The 16,225-nt window shown below is 43.6% G+C and overlaps 1 protein-coding gene across 1 annotated transcript in view; it reads right to left on the bottom strand.

Moving 5' to 3' along the window:
• Window positions 1–16,225, bottom strand: part of ALPK2 (alpha kinase 2) — a 105,958-nt gene that overhangs the window by 69,051 nt on the left and 20,682 nt on the right. Inside the window, exon 3 of the mRNA XM_044276344.1 lies at window positions 871–2,536. Within this exon, the coding sequence (XP_044132279.1) occupies window positions 871–2,536 (1,666 nt within the window). The remainder of the gene's footprint in view (window positions 1–870; window positions 2,537–16,225) is intronic.

Genomic DNA, 16,225 nt, shown 5'->3' with positions numbered 1-16,225 from the left:
ATGTTCTGGATGAGCAAGAGAAAACTCCAGAGACTACAAGGACAGGGTTTCATATTACTTTTTGGTTGCAGGTCTGAAAATAGCATCCATACATATGTGTATACACTTCGTGGCGGTTTTGCTTTAAGGTTATGTAGCAGTAGAGATCATCTGTGTACGATACATACGGCATGCAGCAATAATCTATCTGAAGGGTGATTCACTGGGGAAACCATGCCTGATCTGCTATAGTAACATGATTATACGAGATTAGAAATATACGCCTGCTTTTTCCCAGAAACAGCGCCGCTCCGGACTGCTCTGAAGGATCGTGTTGCTATTATCGTGTTACGACAATTCACAGGACACAATGTATCATTGCTGAAAAACCACTTTTCCACAACATATTAACAATATTCCTACGTTTTCTATATACTATGCGGTAAATCCTCGTAACTACTTTACAGATTTCTCATCACATGATGTTCTATTCGGACACAAAGCTAAATCCAAAGATTTCTACAGGTTTTCTGTTACCAGAGAGCAATGAATGGTGGGAGCTCAGATCATAGTTACACAGCTGTCTGGTCAATTTTAAAAGAGGAACGGGCAGAAGTTTTTACTTTTGCTTTGGGTATCCATAAAAACCAATGGTTGTAGATCTCTCAACCCTTCCATAGCTTTCATAGTTTTCAAAACAGTCAAGTAGAAGCTGACCAACCACACATAATACATATAATATTAAAATGGCTATGTATCTTGTAGGGTTGTCCCTCAGGCTAACCTAGATCCTTCAATGTATTCTTCTTCACTTCAGGTACAAGTCTACATCTATCACTTCTTTTCTTAACCAAATATACAGACATGTATACAGAGTGTCACTTTTCTCACCTTTTTTGACGTCTTTGGCCACTGTTCCCTCAATGCTATTTACTCTTTTGAGCCTCTTCTCCTCATCAGGGTTGAAGACCTCATTGACAGCCAATGTCTCAGCTTCCTTATTCGAGTCCTTGATTGGTTCTTTTCCACTGGATTTAAATTTTTTCTTTACCATTTTGTTCTCTGTGCTCTTTTCCAGCAGGTTTGTAGAGCCCATTAAAGGTGTCGAGCAGCTGACTCCTCTATTAGTCTGGTCAAGGGTGCTCGTGTGAGCTTGACCAGACCCACCACCAACACCTCCTCCACCTCCTCCTCCTCCTGCTCTAATTGTATGAGGGTCTCTGTGCACTTGTGACAGCTCATTGGAATTTGGAATGTAATCCTTGACATGCAGCGAATGTACTTTTTTCATTTCAGTTTTATTATTGTCCTTGCCAGCCATGGTCTTCACGAGGTTTTTAGCCTTCTGAACACAACCACCCAAGGGTCTTTTGACAACATCTCCTTGGAAATTTTCCTTAGAAATATGATTACTCATTTCACAATCCCCTTTAATGAAGTTATGGACAGAAGACTGCTGGTTGGCTTCCTTTATGATATTAATTTCATCCTTGACTTTGTGACCCAATTCGTTTTGATCTCCAGTATATCCAGAAGCTCCTTTGATGTCTTCTACAGTTTTATTATTTTCCAGAATCAAATCATTGAAATGTTCTTTAGGACTCCTGTGCGTTGTGGGATCATTTAAGACAAACATTTTATCCAAGTCCAATTCATTTTCTCCTGTTAAAGGGTGACCTATAATCGAATTTCTGGTGGGATCAACTAAATGAGGGCTGCCGATAATTTGAAGGATTTCACTTTCTCGTGGATTGTCAGTGGAATCATCTTTTTTCTTACATAAATTACAGTTCTCTAAAAATGGAGATTCAAGAACCACAGTTTGTAGACCAATGTCCATAATTTCTAATGTGACATCCTCCTCTGGTGATCCATCATCGATAATATGCGCACCAAAAATAACAGCTGGGGACCCAACATCCTCAAAGAGTGATGCACAATTCACAATTTGCGCTCCAATAATCACAGTTTTTGAAACAATATCCAAAATTTGTGAAGCCTCATCTCCACTCTGTGATCCACAATCAACTTTGGATCTATTGAGTTCAAGTTGTGATGCATTATCTATTATTTGTGGTCCACTGTCCACAATTTGTGACTCATTTTCCACAATTTTTGACTCAAAGTGTGATCTGTTTTTAAAAATTTCTGAGGAATTTTCCTCAAGTTGTAATTTATTTTCTGGAATTTGTGCATTATCGTCAAAAGTTTGAAACTCATTTTGCACCATTTGTGATCCATTATCTATAACTTCATGTTCACTATCCTCAATCTCTAAAATGGTGTCTGTTGTTTCAAGTCCACCATTCACAGTTTGGGACCTATAACCAACATTTCCATTTTCTGGACAGTATTCAGAAGATTCAAGCGCTTTGGTTGCCTCATTGCCTTCACTGATATCACTAGTATACTTGATGACATCTTCAGATTCTGAAAGGCAAATTTTGGTCTCTTCTAATTGCTGAGTTTCTTCATTTACCTCGGTCTTTGGGCTTTGTTTAGCTAGATGCACACAACTTTCAGGAGGTCGGATGTTTTCTTTCAAAAACTGTATTAACTAATAGGTAAAAAAAGAAAGAAAAATATATATTAGCAGTAGCACATAATCCATTGTCACACATTGTTACATATAGCTAATGGCATGGGATCATTGATTGCAGTTGATGCCAATCCACACTACGGTAAGTGGTGAAAAAGAGAGGTTCATATGTAGGTTTTTGCCGCTGACTTTTTTTTGTAGTAAAACAGCAGCTCCAGATATTAGCTGAAGGTCTTTTCAAATGGCGGCATGCTCTGCATAAAAACTTCCTTTATATATAGTTTGGAGGTGCTGGTCTAACTCGCTATTGCATTGTACATTTGGGGCAATGGCTGCCCCTTTTGTATCGTTCACTCCTGCCCATCTGCCTAGTGTTTTTAATCAGAGTAAAATATAGCTTGATTGTACATTTCCCAGAATTTTGTAGACTTAAAGGGGTTCTGCACTTTCAATTAACTGATGATCTATCCTCTGGATAGATCATCAGCTTCTGATCGGCGGGGGTCCGACACCCGGGACCCCCGCCGATCAGCTGTTTGAGAAGGCAGCGGCGCTTCAGCAGCGCCGCAGCCTTCTCGCTGTTTACCGCCGGGCCGCCCGCCCACTGACGTCACGACTTGTATCAACTAGAGTGGGCGCGGCTAAGCTCCATTCAAGTGAACAGAGCTCAGCCGCGCCCACTCTAGTTGATACAAGTCGTGACGTCAGTGGGCGGGCGGCCCGGAGGTAAACAGTGAGAAGGCTGCTGCGCTGCTGGAGCGCCGCTGCCTTCTCAAACAGCTGATCGGCGGGGGTCCCGGGTGTCGGACCCCCGCCGATCAGAAGCTGATGATCTATCCAGAGGATAGATCATCAGTTAATTGAAAGTGCAGAACCCCTTTAAGCCCAGGAGAGGCAAGTCAAAGGGTTAATTAATACTGAGAGACCTTTGGGACTTTCTAGCTAGTAATGAGAAGCTGGTAATTTTTCACAGCTTCCATAAGGTTTAAAGCATGTTTTGGGGGGAAAAAGCCAGACCTATTTAGCACCAAAACCAGACAGACTGACCTTTTGAATGCCAGGTGCTGCTATGTTATTAGTTTTAAAGACTTGTTTTTGTCTGGAGAAATTGTCATTGAGTATTATTGAAGCTCTAATGCAAGTCTATGAGAGACGGGAGTTGTAACATTGTATTTGTTTGGGCTGAGTTTCTCCACTCCACTCCTCCCACTAGAAGCTTCTAGTTCAGCCAAAAACTGTATATAAGGATAGCAGTTAGAGCCCCTAGTGTGCTGCAGTTAGGAATCAGTGCTTAGAAGAGTCTCTGCCGGACTACATGAGCGACCAGAAGAAGATGCTGAGATGGGGATGCTGAGCCACAGACCAAAGTCACCAGCTGTCTGACCAAGGAGCCAACCAGACTACTGAGCAAAAGACCGTGGGCCTCCAACTTCTGGCCAGGGTATCAGCCCCCTGAGAAAGAGCGAGAGAGAGAGAGAGGGACAGCTAGCTCAGGACCTTTCCTCAGCATCAAGCCTTTCTTCTACTATGCGGGAGACTGGAGAACCCAGCCCAGTGCTTTGCCTGTATTGTTTTGCACCTAAATTCCACCAGTAAAGAAGCTCACTGGTTCCTTGCAGACCCTGACTCTCTGGACTTATTTCCCATTGGGGTGCACCATGCCTTACCATCTCCTCCAAAGAGCAGCAAAACGTGGTGACACCTCGATGGTGTCCGGGGGATCCAACATAGCTTTAGGGCCACCCCAAACCCAGCAACTGCAATAGTGAAGGTCCCATCTGGTGGGAAAACACCTGAAAAAACAGTGAGAGCCCCAGCAGGCTGCATTTGAATAAAAAGCCAGAAAGACAAAAAATGGCACATATTGAACAAAAAAAATAATAATGAAACAAAATGTTTAGCGTTTTATATTTCCCATATACCTAATATCTGGAGCTGGCGTTTTCCTGCAAAAAAAGCATCAAAAACTGCAGAAAAACGCTAGCTAAAACCTACATGTGAACCCACCCTAAATCCTCATGCAAATTGCGGGCCGCAATGCACGAACACCAACCGTGGGGCAGCCAAAGCGGATCGCGGACCCATTCACTTTAATGGGTCCGCGATCCGCCCGTTCTGCAAAAAGATAGGACATGTTCTATCTCTTTGCGGAACGGAAGTACGAGACAAAACCCCACGGAAGCACTCCGTAGTGCTTCTGTAAGGTTCCGTTTCGCATCTCTGGATTTGCGGACCCATTCAAGTGAATGGGTCCACATCTGTGATGCCGAATGCCCACGGAACAGCGCCCGTGTATTGCAGATCCGCAAATGCGGTCCGTAATACGGCCACGGAGCGCACACGTTCGTGTGAAAGAGGCCTAAAGGAAATGTCCATTTTTGGGCAAACATAGCATTTCACAAACAGATAAAATAAACGGATATAAGTTACTGGAAATTCGTAAATAGTGGATGTTATTGATTTCATGGAAAATCACATAAACCATAAATAAATCACATTAGAGACCCATTTGGACAATCCATCTTTGCTAAAAGGATTTCCCGTTGAAAGCCTGATCCCAGGATCTCCTATTGTGGGGACCCCAGTCATCAGATATAAGCCTCATGCACACGACCATTCAGTTTTTTTGCGGTCCGCAAACCGCGGATCCGCAAAGAACGGAAGCTGCCCGTGTGTCTTCCGCAATTTGCGGAACGCAACGGGCAGCCCATTGTAGAAATGCCTATTCTTGTCCGCAAAACGGACAAGAATCGGTCATGTTCTATTTTTTTTGCGGGGCCAGGGAACGGAGCAACGGATGCGGACAGCACACGGAGTGCTGTCCGCATCTTTTGCGGCCCCATTGAAGTGAATGGGTCCGCATCCGAGCCGCCAAAATGGCGGCTTGGATGCGGACCCAAGCATGAGGCCATAATCTGCTGCCGCCAAACTTAAAGGGAACCTATCACCATAAAAATACAGTGCAATCTGCAGGCAGCATGTTATAGAACAGAAACTGAGCAGATGGATGTACTGTATAGTTTGATTGAGAAAATATTCAGCAAAACTTGTAATTTATACATTTAACCCCTTTCCGCCCAATGTCATACATATACGGTGCAAGGTGGGTCTGTAAAGATAGTGCTCGCTTGCGAGCGCAGTAGGCACCATAGACGCCAGGTAGGAGCTCAAAAACCTGGAAGCACGCATTTCTGGGCATGCACCGGCTTCCCCTGCCGAGGATCGGCAGAGCAATATGGTGTGTGTGGCAGCCTCAGTCCTCCTGAATGACACAAGGCTGCCACACATAAAATATAAAACAATTTAATTTTTTTTTAAAATAAACATCATGGTCGTCCTAGCAGTAATTGACAGCTATCTCTCATGAGGATTTTCTGCTTAGGCTGAGTTCACACTGGTCAGTTATTTGGATCAGTGATTGTGAAACAAAACCAATAGTGAAGCCTACACCGAGAAAAGGTGATTATGAATTGTATCTGTTCAGTTTCTTTGACCCGCATCTGCTATTGACTCACAATAACTGCCCGAAATAACTGACCAAATAACTGAAATGTGAACTCAGCCTTAGGCCTCATGCACACGACCGTTCAGTTTTTTGCGGTCGGCAAACCGCAGAACCGCAAAACCGGAAAGCCGCCCGCGTGCCTTCCGCAATTTGTGGAACAGAACGGGCGGCCCATTGTAGAAATGCCTATTCTTGTCTGAAAAAACGGACAAGAATAGGGCATGTTCTATTTTTTTTGCGGAGCCATGGAACGGAGCAACGGATGCGGACAGCACGCGGAGGGCTGTCCGCATCTTTTGTGGCTCCATTGAAGTGAATGGGTCCGCATCCGAGCCGCCAAAACGGTGGCTCGGATGCGGACCCAAACAACGGCCGTGTGCATGAGGCCTTACACATCTGCCATATAGTGACTTGTATGGTTTTGTAGTGTGCGTAGGAGTGAGAATTTCTGATCTCATCTCGGACGTTACCCTTGTTAGCAGAACGGAATTTGGCAGCGCTCAGAGCTGGCATTGTTTCGTATTTTGTTGCATGGACGGCTGAAAGAGGCGCCTCTTACTATATTGGATGCACCTAACTCTAGTGGGTAACTTAGTAACACTGGCGTAGGAAATGTCAGCCTTAGGGTCCATTCACACGTCCGTAGAATGGGTCCGGATCCTTTCCGCAACGTTGCGGAACGAATCCGGACCCATTCATTCTCTATGGGGCCGGAAGAGATGCGCATTTGTGGAGCGCGGCCCCGATCTTCCGGTCCGCGGCTCCCGAAAAAAAATATAACTTGTTCTTTTCTTGTCCGCAATTGCGGACAAGAATAGGCAGTTCTATGGGGGTGCCTGCCGGGTGTATTGCGGATCCGCAATACACTACGGATATGTGAATGGACCCTTAGTATACAGTAATCTGCCCTCTGGTGTTTTGTAGATTGTTTTTTTGCAGTGGGGCAAAGTGTGACAGAGTGCACGTGTATGGAAAAGTTCAGGGAATAGCTGATGGCCTAGGGAGTGTTTGGCCATCAGCTATCTAAATTGTATGGAGGGGGTGGCACTGCCTAGGGCAGCATAAACTCTAAATATGACCCTTACTACATGTAGTACAGGTACAAAAGAGTACAGTACATGTAGAGAACAGTAAAGTACGTGTATTACAGGAAGGGAGCAGCGCAGTACATGCAGTACAGGTATAGTGCAGTACAGTGCATGCAGTGTAGGTAAAGAGCAGTACAGCGCACATAATACAGATAGAGGGCAGTACAGTATATCTAGTACAGGTAAAGAACAGTACATATAGTACTGGTACAGAGCAGTACAGTACATGTAGTACAGGTAGAGAGCAGTACAGTACATATAGTACAGGCAGAGAGCAGTGCAGGCAGTGGCGTAGGGATCGCCATAGCAACCATAGCAATGGCTATGGGGCCCTACACCACTGGGGGCCCGTCCGGACCGCTTAATTTATTATTATTTTTTTTTATTAATACACTGAGCAGGCAGCCAGCAGCCAGGCCCGACCGCCCGCCCAGTGTAGTGGGCGGGGCGCAGGCGGTCCACAGCTCGGGCCTGGCTGGGGGGAAGGCGGAAGCTAAGGAAGGAGGAGACATCTCTTCCGGACAGTGAGTGGACAGTGAGCACACTAGCAGTGCCGGAACATGAGGTAGGCGGACGCGGTGGAGGGGGCCGGAACGGGGGCGTAGCGGAGGCGGAGCCAGGCTGGCACCAGCGCCGCAGACCGCACTGCACTTGCCTCTGTGGAAATTGAAGAGAAGCGCCGTAATCTCGCACAGGCGCACTGGCAGAGGCATCGAAGTGCGCATGCACTGTCTTCCTGGCCTCTGCCAGTGCGCCTGTGCGAGATTACGGCGCTTCTCTTCAATTTCCACAGAGGCAAGTGCAGTGCGGTTAATAAATTAGGTAGGAAGCGGCTCTTGGGGGGGGGGGGGTTAATCTGTGGAGGACACTGAAGGGGGGTTAATCTGTGGAGGACACTGAAGGGGGGTTAATCTGTGGAGGACACTGAAGGGGGGTTAATCTGTGGAGGACAGTACTGAAGGGGGGTTAATCTGTGGAGGACACTGAAGGGGGGTTAATCTGTGGAGGACACTGAAGGGGGGTTAATCTGTGGAGGACACTGAAGGGGGGTTAATCTGTGGAGGACACTGAAGGGGGGTTAATCTGTGGAGGACACTGAAGGGGGGTTAATCTGTGGAGGACACTGAAGGGGGTTAATCTGTGGAGGACACTGAAGGGGGGGATCTGTGGAGGACACTGAAGGGGGGGATCTGTGGAGGACACTGAAGGGGGGGGATCTGTGGAGGACACTGAAGGGGGGGGATCTGTGGAGGACACTGAAGGGGGGGATCTGTGGAGGACACTGAAGGGGGGGGGATCTGTGGACGACACTGAAGAGGGGGGGGATCTGTGGACGACACTGAAGGGGGGGGGTCTGTGGACGACACTGAAGGGGGGATCTAGTGGACGACACTGAAGGGGGGATCTAGTGGACGACACTGAAGGGGGGGATCTAGTGGACGACACTGAAGGGGGGATCTAGTGGACGACACTGAAGGGGCGGATCTAGTGGACGACACTGAAGGGGGGGATCTAGTGGACGACACTGAAGGGGGGGATCTAGTGGACGACACTGAAGGGGGGGATCTAGTGGACGACACTGAAGGGGGATCTAGTGGACGACACTGAAGGGGGGATCTAGTGGACGGCACTTGGGGGGGGGGATCTGTGGACGACACTTAGGGGGATGTTCAGGTGGGAGGTCCTGGAGGGGTGTTTCGGTGGGAGCTCTGGAAGGGGTGGGAGGTCCGATAGGTATGTGGGGGTGGGAGATCCTGGAGGGGGGCCCATCATTTTTTTTGCTATGGGGCCCATTCATTTCTAGCTACGCCCCTGAGTGCAGTACATGTAGTACAGGTAGAGAGCAGTGCAGTACATGAAGTACAAGTACAGAGCAGTACAGTACATGTAGTACAGGTAGAGAGCAGTGCAGTACATGAAGTACAAGTACAGAGCAGTACAGTACATGTAGTACAGGTAGAGAGCAGTGCAGTACATGAAGAACAAGTACAGAGCAGTACAGTACATGTAGTACAGGTAGAGAGCAGTGCAGTACATGAAGTACAAGTACAGAGCAGTACAGTACATGTTGTACAGGTAGAGAGCAGTGCAGTACATGAAGTACAAGTACAGAGCAGTATACTATACGGGTTATGTGGTACAAGTAGAGACTAGTACATTACATGCAGTATAGGGAGAAAGCAGTACAGTACATGTAGTACAGGTAGAGAGCAGTACAGAACACGTAGTACAGGTAGAGAGCAGTACAGAACACGTAGTACAGGTAGAGAGCAGTACAGCACACGTAGTACAGGTAGAGAGCAGTACAGCACACGTAGTACAGGTAGAGAGCAGTACAGCACATGTAGTACAGGTAGAGAGCAGTACAGCACACGTAGTACAGGTAGAGAGCAGTACAGCACACGTAGTACAGGTAGAGAGCAGTACAGCACACGTAGTACAGGCAGAGAGCAGTACAGCACACGTAGAACAGGCAGAGAGCATTTATGTATATGTACATTTGTCTCTTTTTACATATGTGGAAATGTACTTATGTGTGAATGCCTGCGTATGAATTTTTCCATATGCACGGAAGTACAGTATGTTGGTATATCTGTCTTATTTGCTTCTAGGAGAATGTTTTTTGTTGTTTTATAAAGATATCAACATATACTGAATTTTCCTTTAAGAACATGATACGTGCGACAACCTTCTGGACACGTCTGACCGCCCGCAGTCACTGGATATCACATGACACGTCACTGCATAAATCAGTGTTTCCCTTCTCATAAAAACTTTTCCTTGTCATCATCCACAGTTAGTTACACGAGAATGGAAAAGATCCATGACCTTCCAAGAGGATGGTTATTTCTTTATGGCCATGGGGCCTGTAGGGACAGTGATTTCTTGAAACACTAAAAGGGCAACATGTGTTTCAAAAGTATTCAACCCCTTTAATTTCCCATTTGCTTTGAGCTCATTCCAGTTTACTTTATGTATGTTGACAACTTGATAGAATGAATGTCAACTCTGACCATGATACATCCAAGCTTGGCGTATAACAATCTTGTAATGCCAAGTCATTGGACACTTGGGATCATTGCCCATTTATGTTGGATCTCTGCTTGTTAATAGGGCCTCTGTGTCTGGCATTGGGACTCTGTGACTAGCCTCCTTAAGGGGGCACTGAAACTCCTTGGTTGGCTCAGTTATGTGGGATCTACTGCACCTTGGGATCTGTGGCTAGCCTAAATATAGTGTATTATATCAGGGCTAGACTTGTTATGGGGACACTAAAGCTATGTAGATAGCCGTTCTGTGTCAAGACTCAGGCAGGGCTTAATAGGAGCATAGCAGCCCAGATTTACAAATCCTAAAGATGATGTAGGCTTAGACCAGCTGTCTAGACCTGCACCAGAATTATTACAGCAGTAGCAGTTAAGGCTGAATGATAAATGTGGTGGAGCTATGGACGCTTTTGGCTAACGCTATACCAACTATTGGTTGGCTTTCTTTGAGACAGAATTTTACACCAGAATTGTAGTGCAATGTTGGTGTAAAATTGACCCATTTTAGGCCCTGCCCCTTACAGCTAAGACCAGCTCTTTCCAACTAAGCCCCACGGTTGTCAAGCAAGCTGGAAGTAAGCATAGAAACCCCAAAGAAAGTCAGATCGCACCAAAATTGTGACAATTTGTGACACTTTTTAGACAAAGTCTAGGAGCAGACCATTATGTAAGCACTCACTGGTATCCAGTAGGACCAGGGAGCGGTGAGTACAGCACTGGCTGTACTCACCGCTCCCTGGTATTCCTCTGCCGGCGCACCATGCTGTGACCTGACATAGCACAGCGTAAGAATGCACTTCGACCTGATGCTGTCCAACATCAGGTCACAGCACAACATGCGGTGCCCGCAGAAAAAGACCAGAGGGAGATGAGTGCAGAAAGAGCATGCTGGATGTGCGAGTGATGGCTCTGTCAGGATCAGGAGAAACAAGCTCTGGGATCTGACTTGGGGGTCTAGTCTAAAGTCTGATGAGGAATGGCGGCCTGAATTGGCCGTCTGACCTGAGGTCTGATGAAGATTGGGCATCTGATTTGGGAGTCTGATGAAGATTGGGGGTCTGTTCTAAAGTCTGATGAAAAATATTTTTTTCATATTTTCCTACGTGTATCTTATCGTGCGCGAAGTAGTGTATACATTTGGTATCACTGTAATCCTACTGACCTACAGAATAAAGAATTTCCCCTGGCCACATAAATATTAAACTCAAAAACCAATGGCGGAATTGAGTTTTTTTCCCCCCATTTGACCACTTTTTGCAGCTTCATGATATATTGCATGGAATAATGATGCTGGTAGAAAGAAATTGGTTACAGCAGCTACAGGACTAAAAGGAGCCCATATACCGCATGACGTTCTGAAGGACTACAAGGAATCAAGCATTTTCAGCTAAAGAACAACGAAATAGGCGCGCGCCTTATCATTATACAAGCTACCAGCTGATACAGCCTTTGATACCACCCTTTACCGGATCACATGGACAAATCCCGATCACGTGACCGGTGATCACGTGAATAAGCAGGAAGGTCCTGCATACTCATCCTGGCGTTTCACCTACACGCGGACTTGATCGGCTCCAAAGGGACTGAACCACAACCTATGCCGTCTGGAAGGGTAATGTTCTGAATGTTGATACATATCCAACTACCCATGACCTAACTGGACACTATACGGTCTATACCAACACGGAGTCTAGGTATATTGGGAAGTAAGTTCCAGCGGCTCATAGGGCAGTAGGCTGCAAATAACGCATCTGTGGTGTATTCATACGATTGTATAGCCACATAGCGATTGTTGGCCTCTTTCTGGACTTCTGTTAACTGGTATAGTGGAGTGATTATATATCTCTATCCACTGACTCATCCCATTGTGGTATCCAAATATTTAGTACATCCTATTGCCATATTGCAAGATGACCGGCAGTGACCCCAATGTTTCCATAATACACTGAGGTGGTAGCGCTACCAATAATCACCCGGAGCCATTGGGATAGCTGAACACGTCTGCAATAATTAGAGTTTTGTGATGTATGGTTTTATTTAGTGAATTTTATAATATATTATAGTGTTTTTATTTATTGTTCAAATTATTTCTATTGTCGCCTTTTATGTGATGTAATATGTCTATAATGCACCTATATGCTTATTGATCTAGTATAATGAAATTTTTAAATATCCACTTAGTTTTATACTGTATCTATTATCCATCTGGTTCCGGATAGTTGAGTGCCCCCTATCCATATTTATCAGTAAATTACATAAATATGAAACTCCAAAAACAATGGCGGAATTAATTTTTTTCCCCCCATTTCACCACTTTTTGCAGCTTTATGATATATTGCATGGAATAATGATGCCGGTAGAAAGCATATGGCTATGTGAACAGAAACATAAAAAAGTTTTGACTCTTGGAAGGCAGGGAGTAAAAAACAAAAGGGGAAAATGAAATGTTTTGACCGGTTAATGGGGTTAATGTTATCACTATTTAGCTTCTACTTCTAGGGGTGGCCATATTGGAACACACACTTCCTGTGTAAACGGTCCAGCAGGGTATGTGTGCTAGAATGAATGGGAGTCAATTGACTGAGAAATGTCATAGATTACTACAGTCTCCAAAAAGTGATGTAGTACAGTGCCTCCCCCAGAGACCAGGGAGAGAAAGGGGAGCTGCATTCAGTCTGCATTATGTGTGTGTATAGTACTACTATCTTGCTTATCTAAGCCTGCAGCGGTACAATACAGCTGTCATTAATTTGTCCATATTGATGAGATGTCTCTGCTGGTTCTGTCCCAGCCTACACAGTTGAAACATTCCCTCCTCCATACTTCTGCATTTCCTGGATTCTCCACTTATTGATTAGGGTGGGAGACACGTGGCAGTGAGAACTCAAGGAAAGAAGAAGTACGAAGAGACCAGTTTATTTTCCCTGTACAGTCCCTGGCTGGGAGAGGAGGAGCGTACTGCTGCACTTGAAGGAGAGGAAGCATCTTTATTAGACTGAAATGTGACCCCCGAACAGACATTTGATAATCCCTGTTAGTACAGCATTGAGTAAGAGTAGCTTGACCTCAAGGACTGCTACAAATGTTCTTGTGATTGCAGTGTCCATGGAGCCGGTACATGATGCAGATGGGGATGGAGTGGTACGAGGCTAAAGGAGGGGGGGGGGGGATGATATTCTCAAAAGGACTCGACTTAGGGATTGTGCTTGGAGCGCTGGCTAGAAGACAGCCAAACCCCTTTAGTCACATTATCTGCTGACGTCTCAACAAAGTGGAAAGTTTCCTCTTACTACCAGGGGCAGATTGGCCATAGACCTTACAGGGAAATTTCATGGTAGGACGATGCCCATGGAGCCACCCAAGCCCTCTTCTCTGCTGCTGGCCAGGTACATAATGAGCTCTCAGTGGTAATTAACCCCTTAAGGACCGGGCCATTTTTCACCTTCAGGACCAGACTGATTTTTGTGTCACTTTATGTGGTGATAACTTTAAAACGCTTTCTGCCATTCTGAGCTTTTTTTGTCATCACAGATTGTTCTTCATGACAGTGGTAAATTTGAATAAAAATATTTCATTTTTATTTATAAAAAAATACAAAATTTACCCAAAATTTAGAAAAAATTACCAACTTTCCAAATTTCCATTTCTCTGCTTTTAAAACACATAGTGATACCTCATATAATAGTTATTACTTTACATTTCCCATATGTCTACTTCATGTTTGGATCAGTTTGAAAATGCCATTTTATTTTTTGGGGACGTTAGAAGGCTTAGTAGTTTAGAAGCAAATCTTGAAATTTTTCTGAATTTCCAAAACCCACTTTTTAAGGACCAGTTTAGGTCTGACGTCACTTTTTGAGGCTTACATAATATAAACCATACCCCTCAAGGTATTAAAAACTGATTTTTACAAACGTTGTTAACCCTTTAGGTGTTCCACAAGAATTAATGGAAAATGGAGATGAAATTTCAGAATTTCACTTTTTTGGCAGATTTTCCATTTTAATCATTTTTTTTCCCACTAACAAAGCAAAGGTTAACAGCCAAACAAAACTTAATATTTATTGCCCTGATTCTGTAGTTTACAGAAACATCCCATATGTGGTCATAAACTGCTGTACGGGCACACGGCAGGGCGCAGAAGGAAAGGAACGCCAATATGATTTTTGGGGGGCAGATTTCACTGGGATAATTTTAACTTGCCATGTCACATTTGAAGACCCCTTGATGCACCCCTAGAGTAGAAACTCCCAAAAAGTAACCCCATTTTGGAAACTACGGGATAAGGTGGCAGTTTTGTGGGTACTATTTTAGGGCACAGATGATTTTTGGTTGCTATAGATTACACTTTTTGTGAGGCAAGGTAACAAAAAAATTGCTGTTTTGGCACCGTTTTAATTTTTTGTTATTTACAACGTTCATCTGACAGGTTAGATCATGAGCTATTTTTATAGAGCCGGTTGTTACAGACGCGACAATACCAAATATGACAAATTTTTTGTTGTTGTTTGTTTCCGTTTTACATAATAAAGGATTTTTGAAAAAAAATATTTTTTTGTGTCTCCATAGTCTGCAAGCCATAGTTTTTTTTTTGGGTGACTGTCTTATGTAGGGGCTCATTTTTTTGGGTATGAGATGACGGTTTGATTGGTACTATTTTAGGGTGCATATGACTTTTTGATCGCTTGGTATTACACTTTTTGTGCTTTTTTTAGACCATTTTGTTTTTTACAGTGTTCACCTGAGCTGTTAGGTCATGTGATATATATAGAGCAGGTCGTTATGGATGTGGCAATACTTTATATGTATACTTTTTATTTATTTCTTTAAGTTTTACACAATAATAACATTTTTGAAACAAAAAAATCATGTTTTAGTGTCTCCATATTCTGAGAGCCATAGTTAATTTATATTTTTTGGGCAATGGTCTTTGGTAGGGGCTCATTTTTTGTGGGATGAGATGAAAGTTTGATTGGTATGATTTTTGGGTGCTTATGACTTTTTGATCGCTTGGTATTACACTTTTTGTGATGTAAGGTGACAAAAAAATAGCTTTTTTGAGACCTTTTTTTTAAGGTTGTCCCCTTAGGGGTTAGGTCATGTGATATTTTTATAGAGCAGTCATTACGGACGTGGCAATACCTAATATGTATACTTTTTTTATTTATTTAAGTTTTACAGAATAATCTATTTTTTAAAACAAAAAAAATCGTGTTTCAGTGTCTCTATATTCTGAGAGTCATAGTTTTTTTTGTTTTTTTTTGCGATTGTCTTAGGTAAGGTATCATTTTTGAGGGATGAGGTGAAGGTTTGATTTTGAAGTGCGTATGACTTTTTAATCACTTGCTATTACACTTTTTGTGATGTAGAGTGACAAAATGGCTTTTTGATACCATTTTTATTAGATTTTTTTATAGTGTTTACCTGAGGGGTTAAATCATGTGATATTTTTTATGGATCAGGTCGTTACGGACGCGGCGATACATAATATGTACACTTTTGAAACAAAAAATCATGTTTTACTTTCTCCATAGTTTGAGAGCCATAGTTTTTTTTTTGGGGCGATTGTCTTAGGTAAGGATTCATTTTTGCGGGATAAGATGGCGGTTTGATTGGTTCAATTTTGGGGTGCATATGACTTTTTGATCGCTTGCTATTACACTTTTTGTGATGTAAGGTGACAAAATAGCTTTTTGCCACCGTTTCTTTTTTTACGGTGTTCACCTGAGGGGTTAAGTCATGTGGTATTTTTATAGAGCAGGTTGTTACGGATGCAGTGATACCTGAGCCCCTACATACTACAATGGCCCAAAAAATAAAAAAAACTATGGCTCTTAGAATATGGAGACACTAAAACATGATTTTTTTTCCATTTCAAAAATGCTTTTATTGTGTTAAATATAAAAAATATATATTTTTATATTTAACACAATAAAAGCATTTTTGAAATGAAAAAAATCATGTTTTAGTGTCTCCATAGTCTAAGAGCCATAGTTTTTTTTTATTTTTTGGGCCATTGTCGTATGTAGGGGCTAATTTTTGGCGGGATAAGGTGACGGTTAGATTG

The sequence above is a fragment of the Bufo gargarizans genome, chromosome 1 (genome assembly GCF_014858855.1).
Source record: "Bufo gargarizans isolate SCDJY-AF-19 chromosome 1, ASM1485885v1, whole genome shotgun sequence".
In the NCBI taxonomy this organism is placed as follows: Eukaryota; Metazoa; Chordata; class Amphibia; order Anura; family Bufonidae; genus Bufo; species Bufo gargarizans.
The sequence above is the reverse complement of the archived record's forward strand: the minus strand, read 5'-3'. Positions and strand labels throughout refer to the sequence as shown.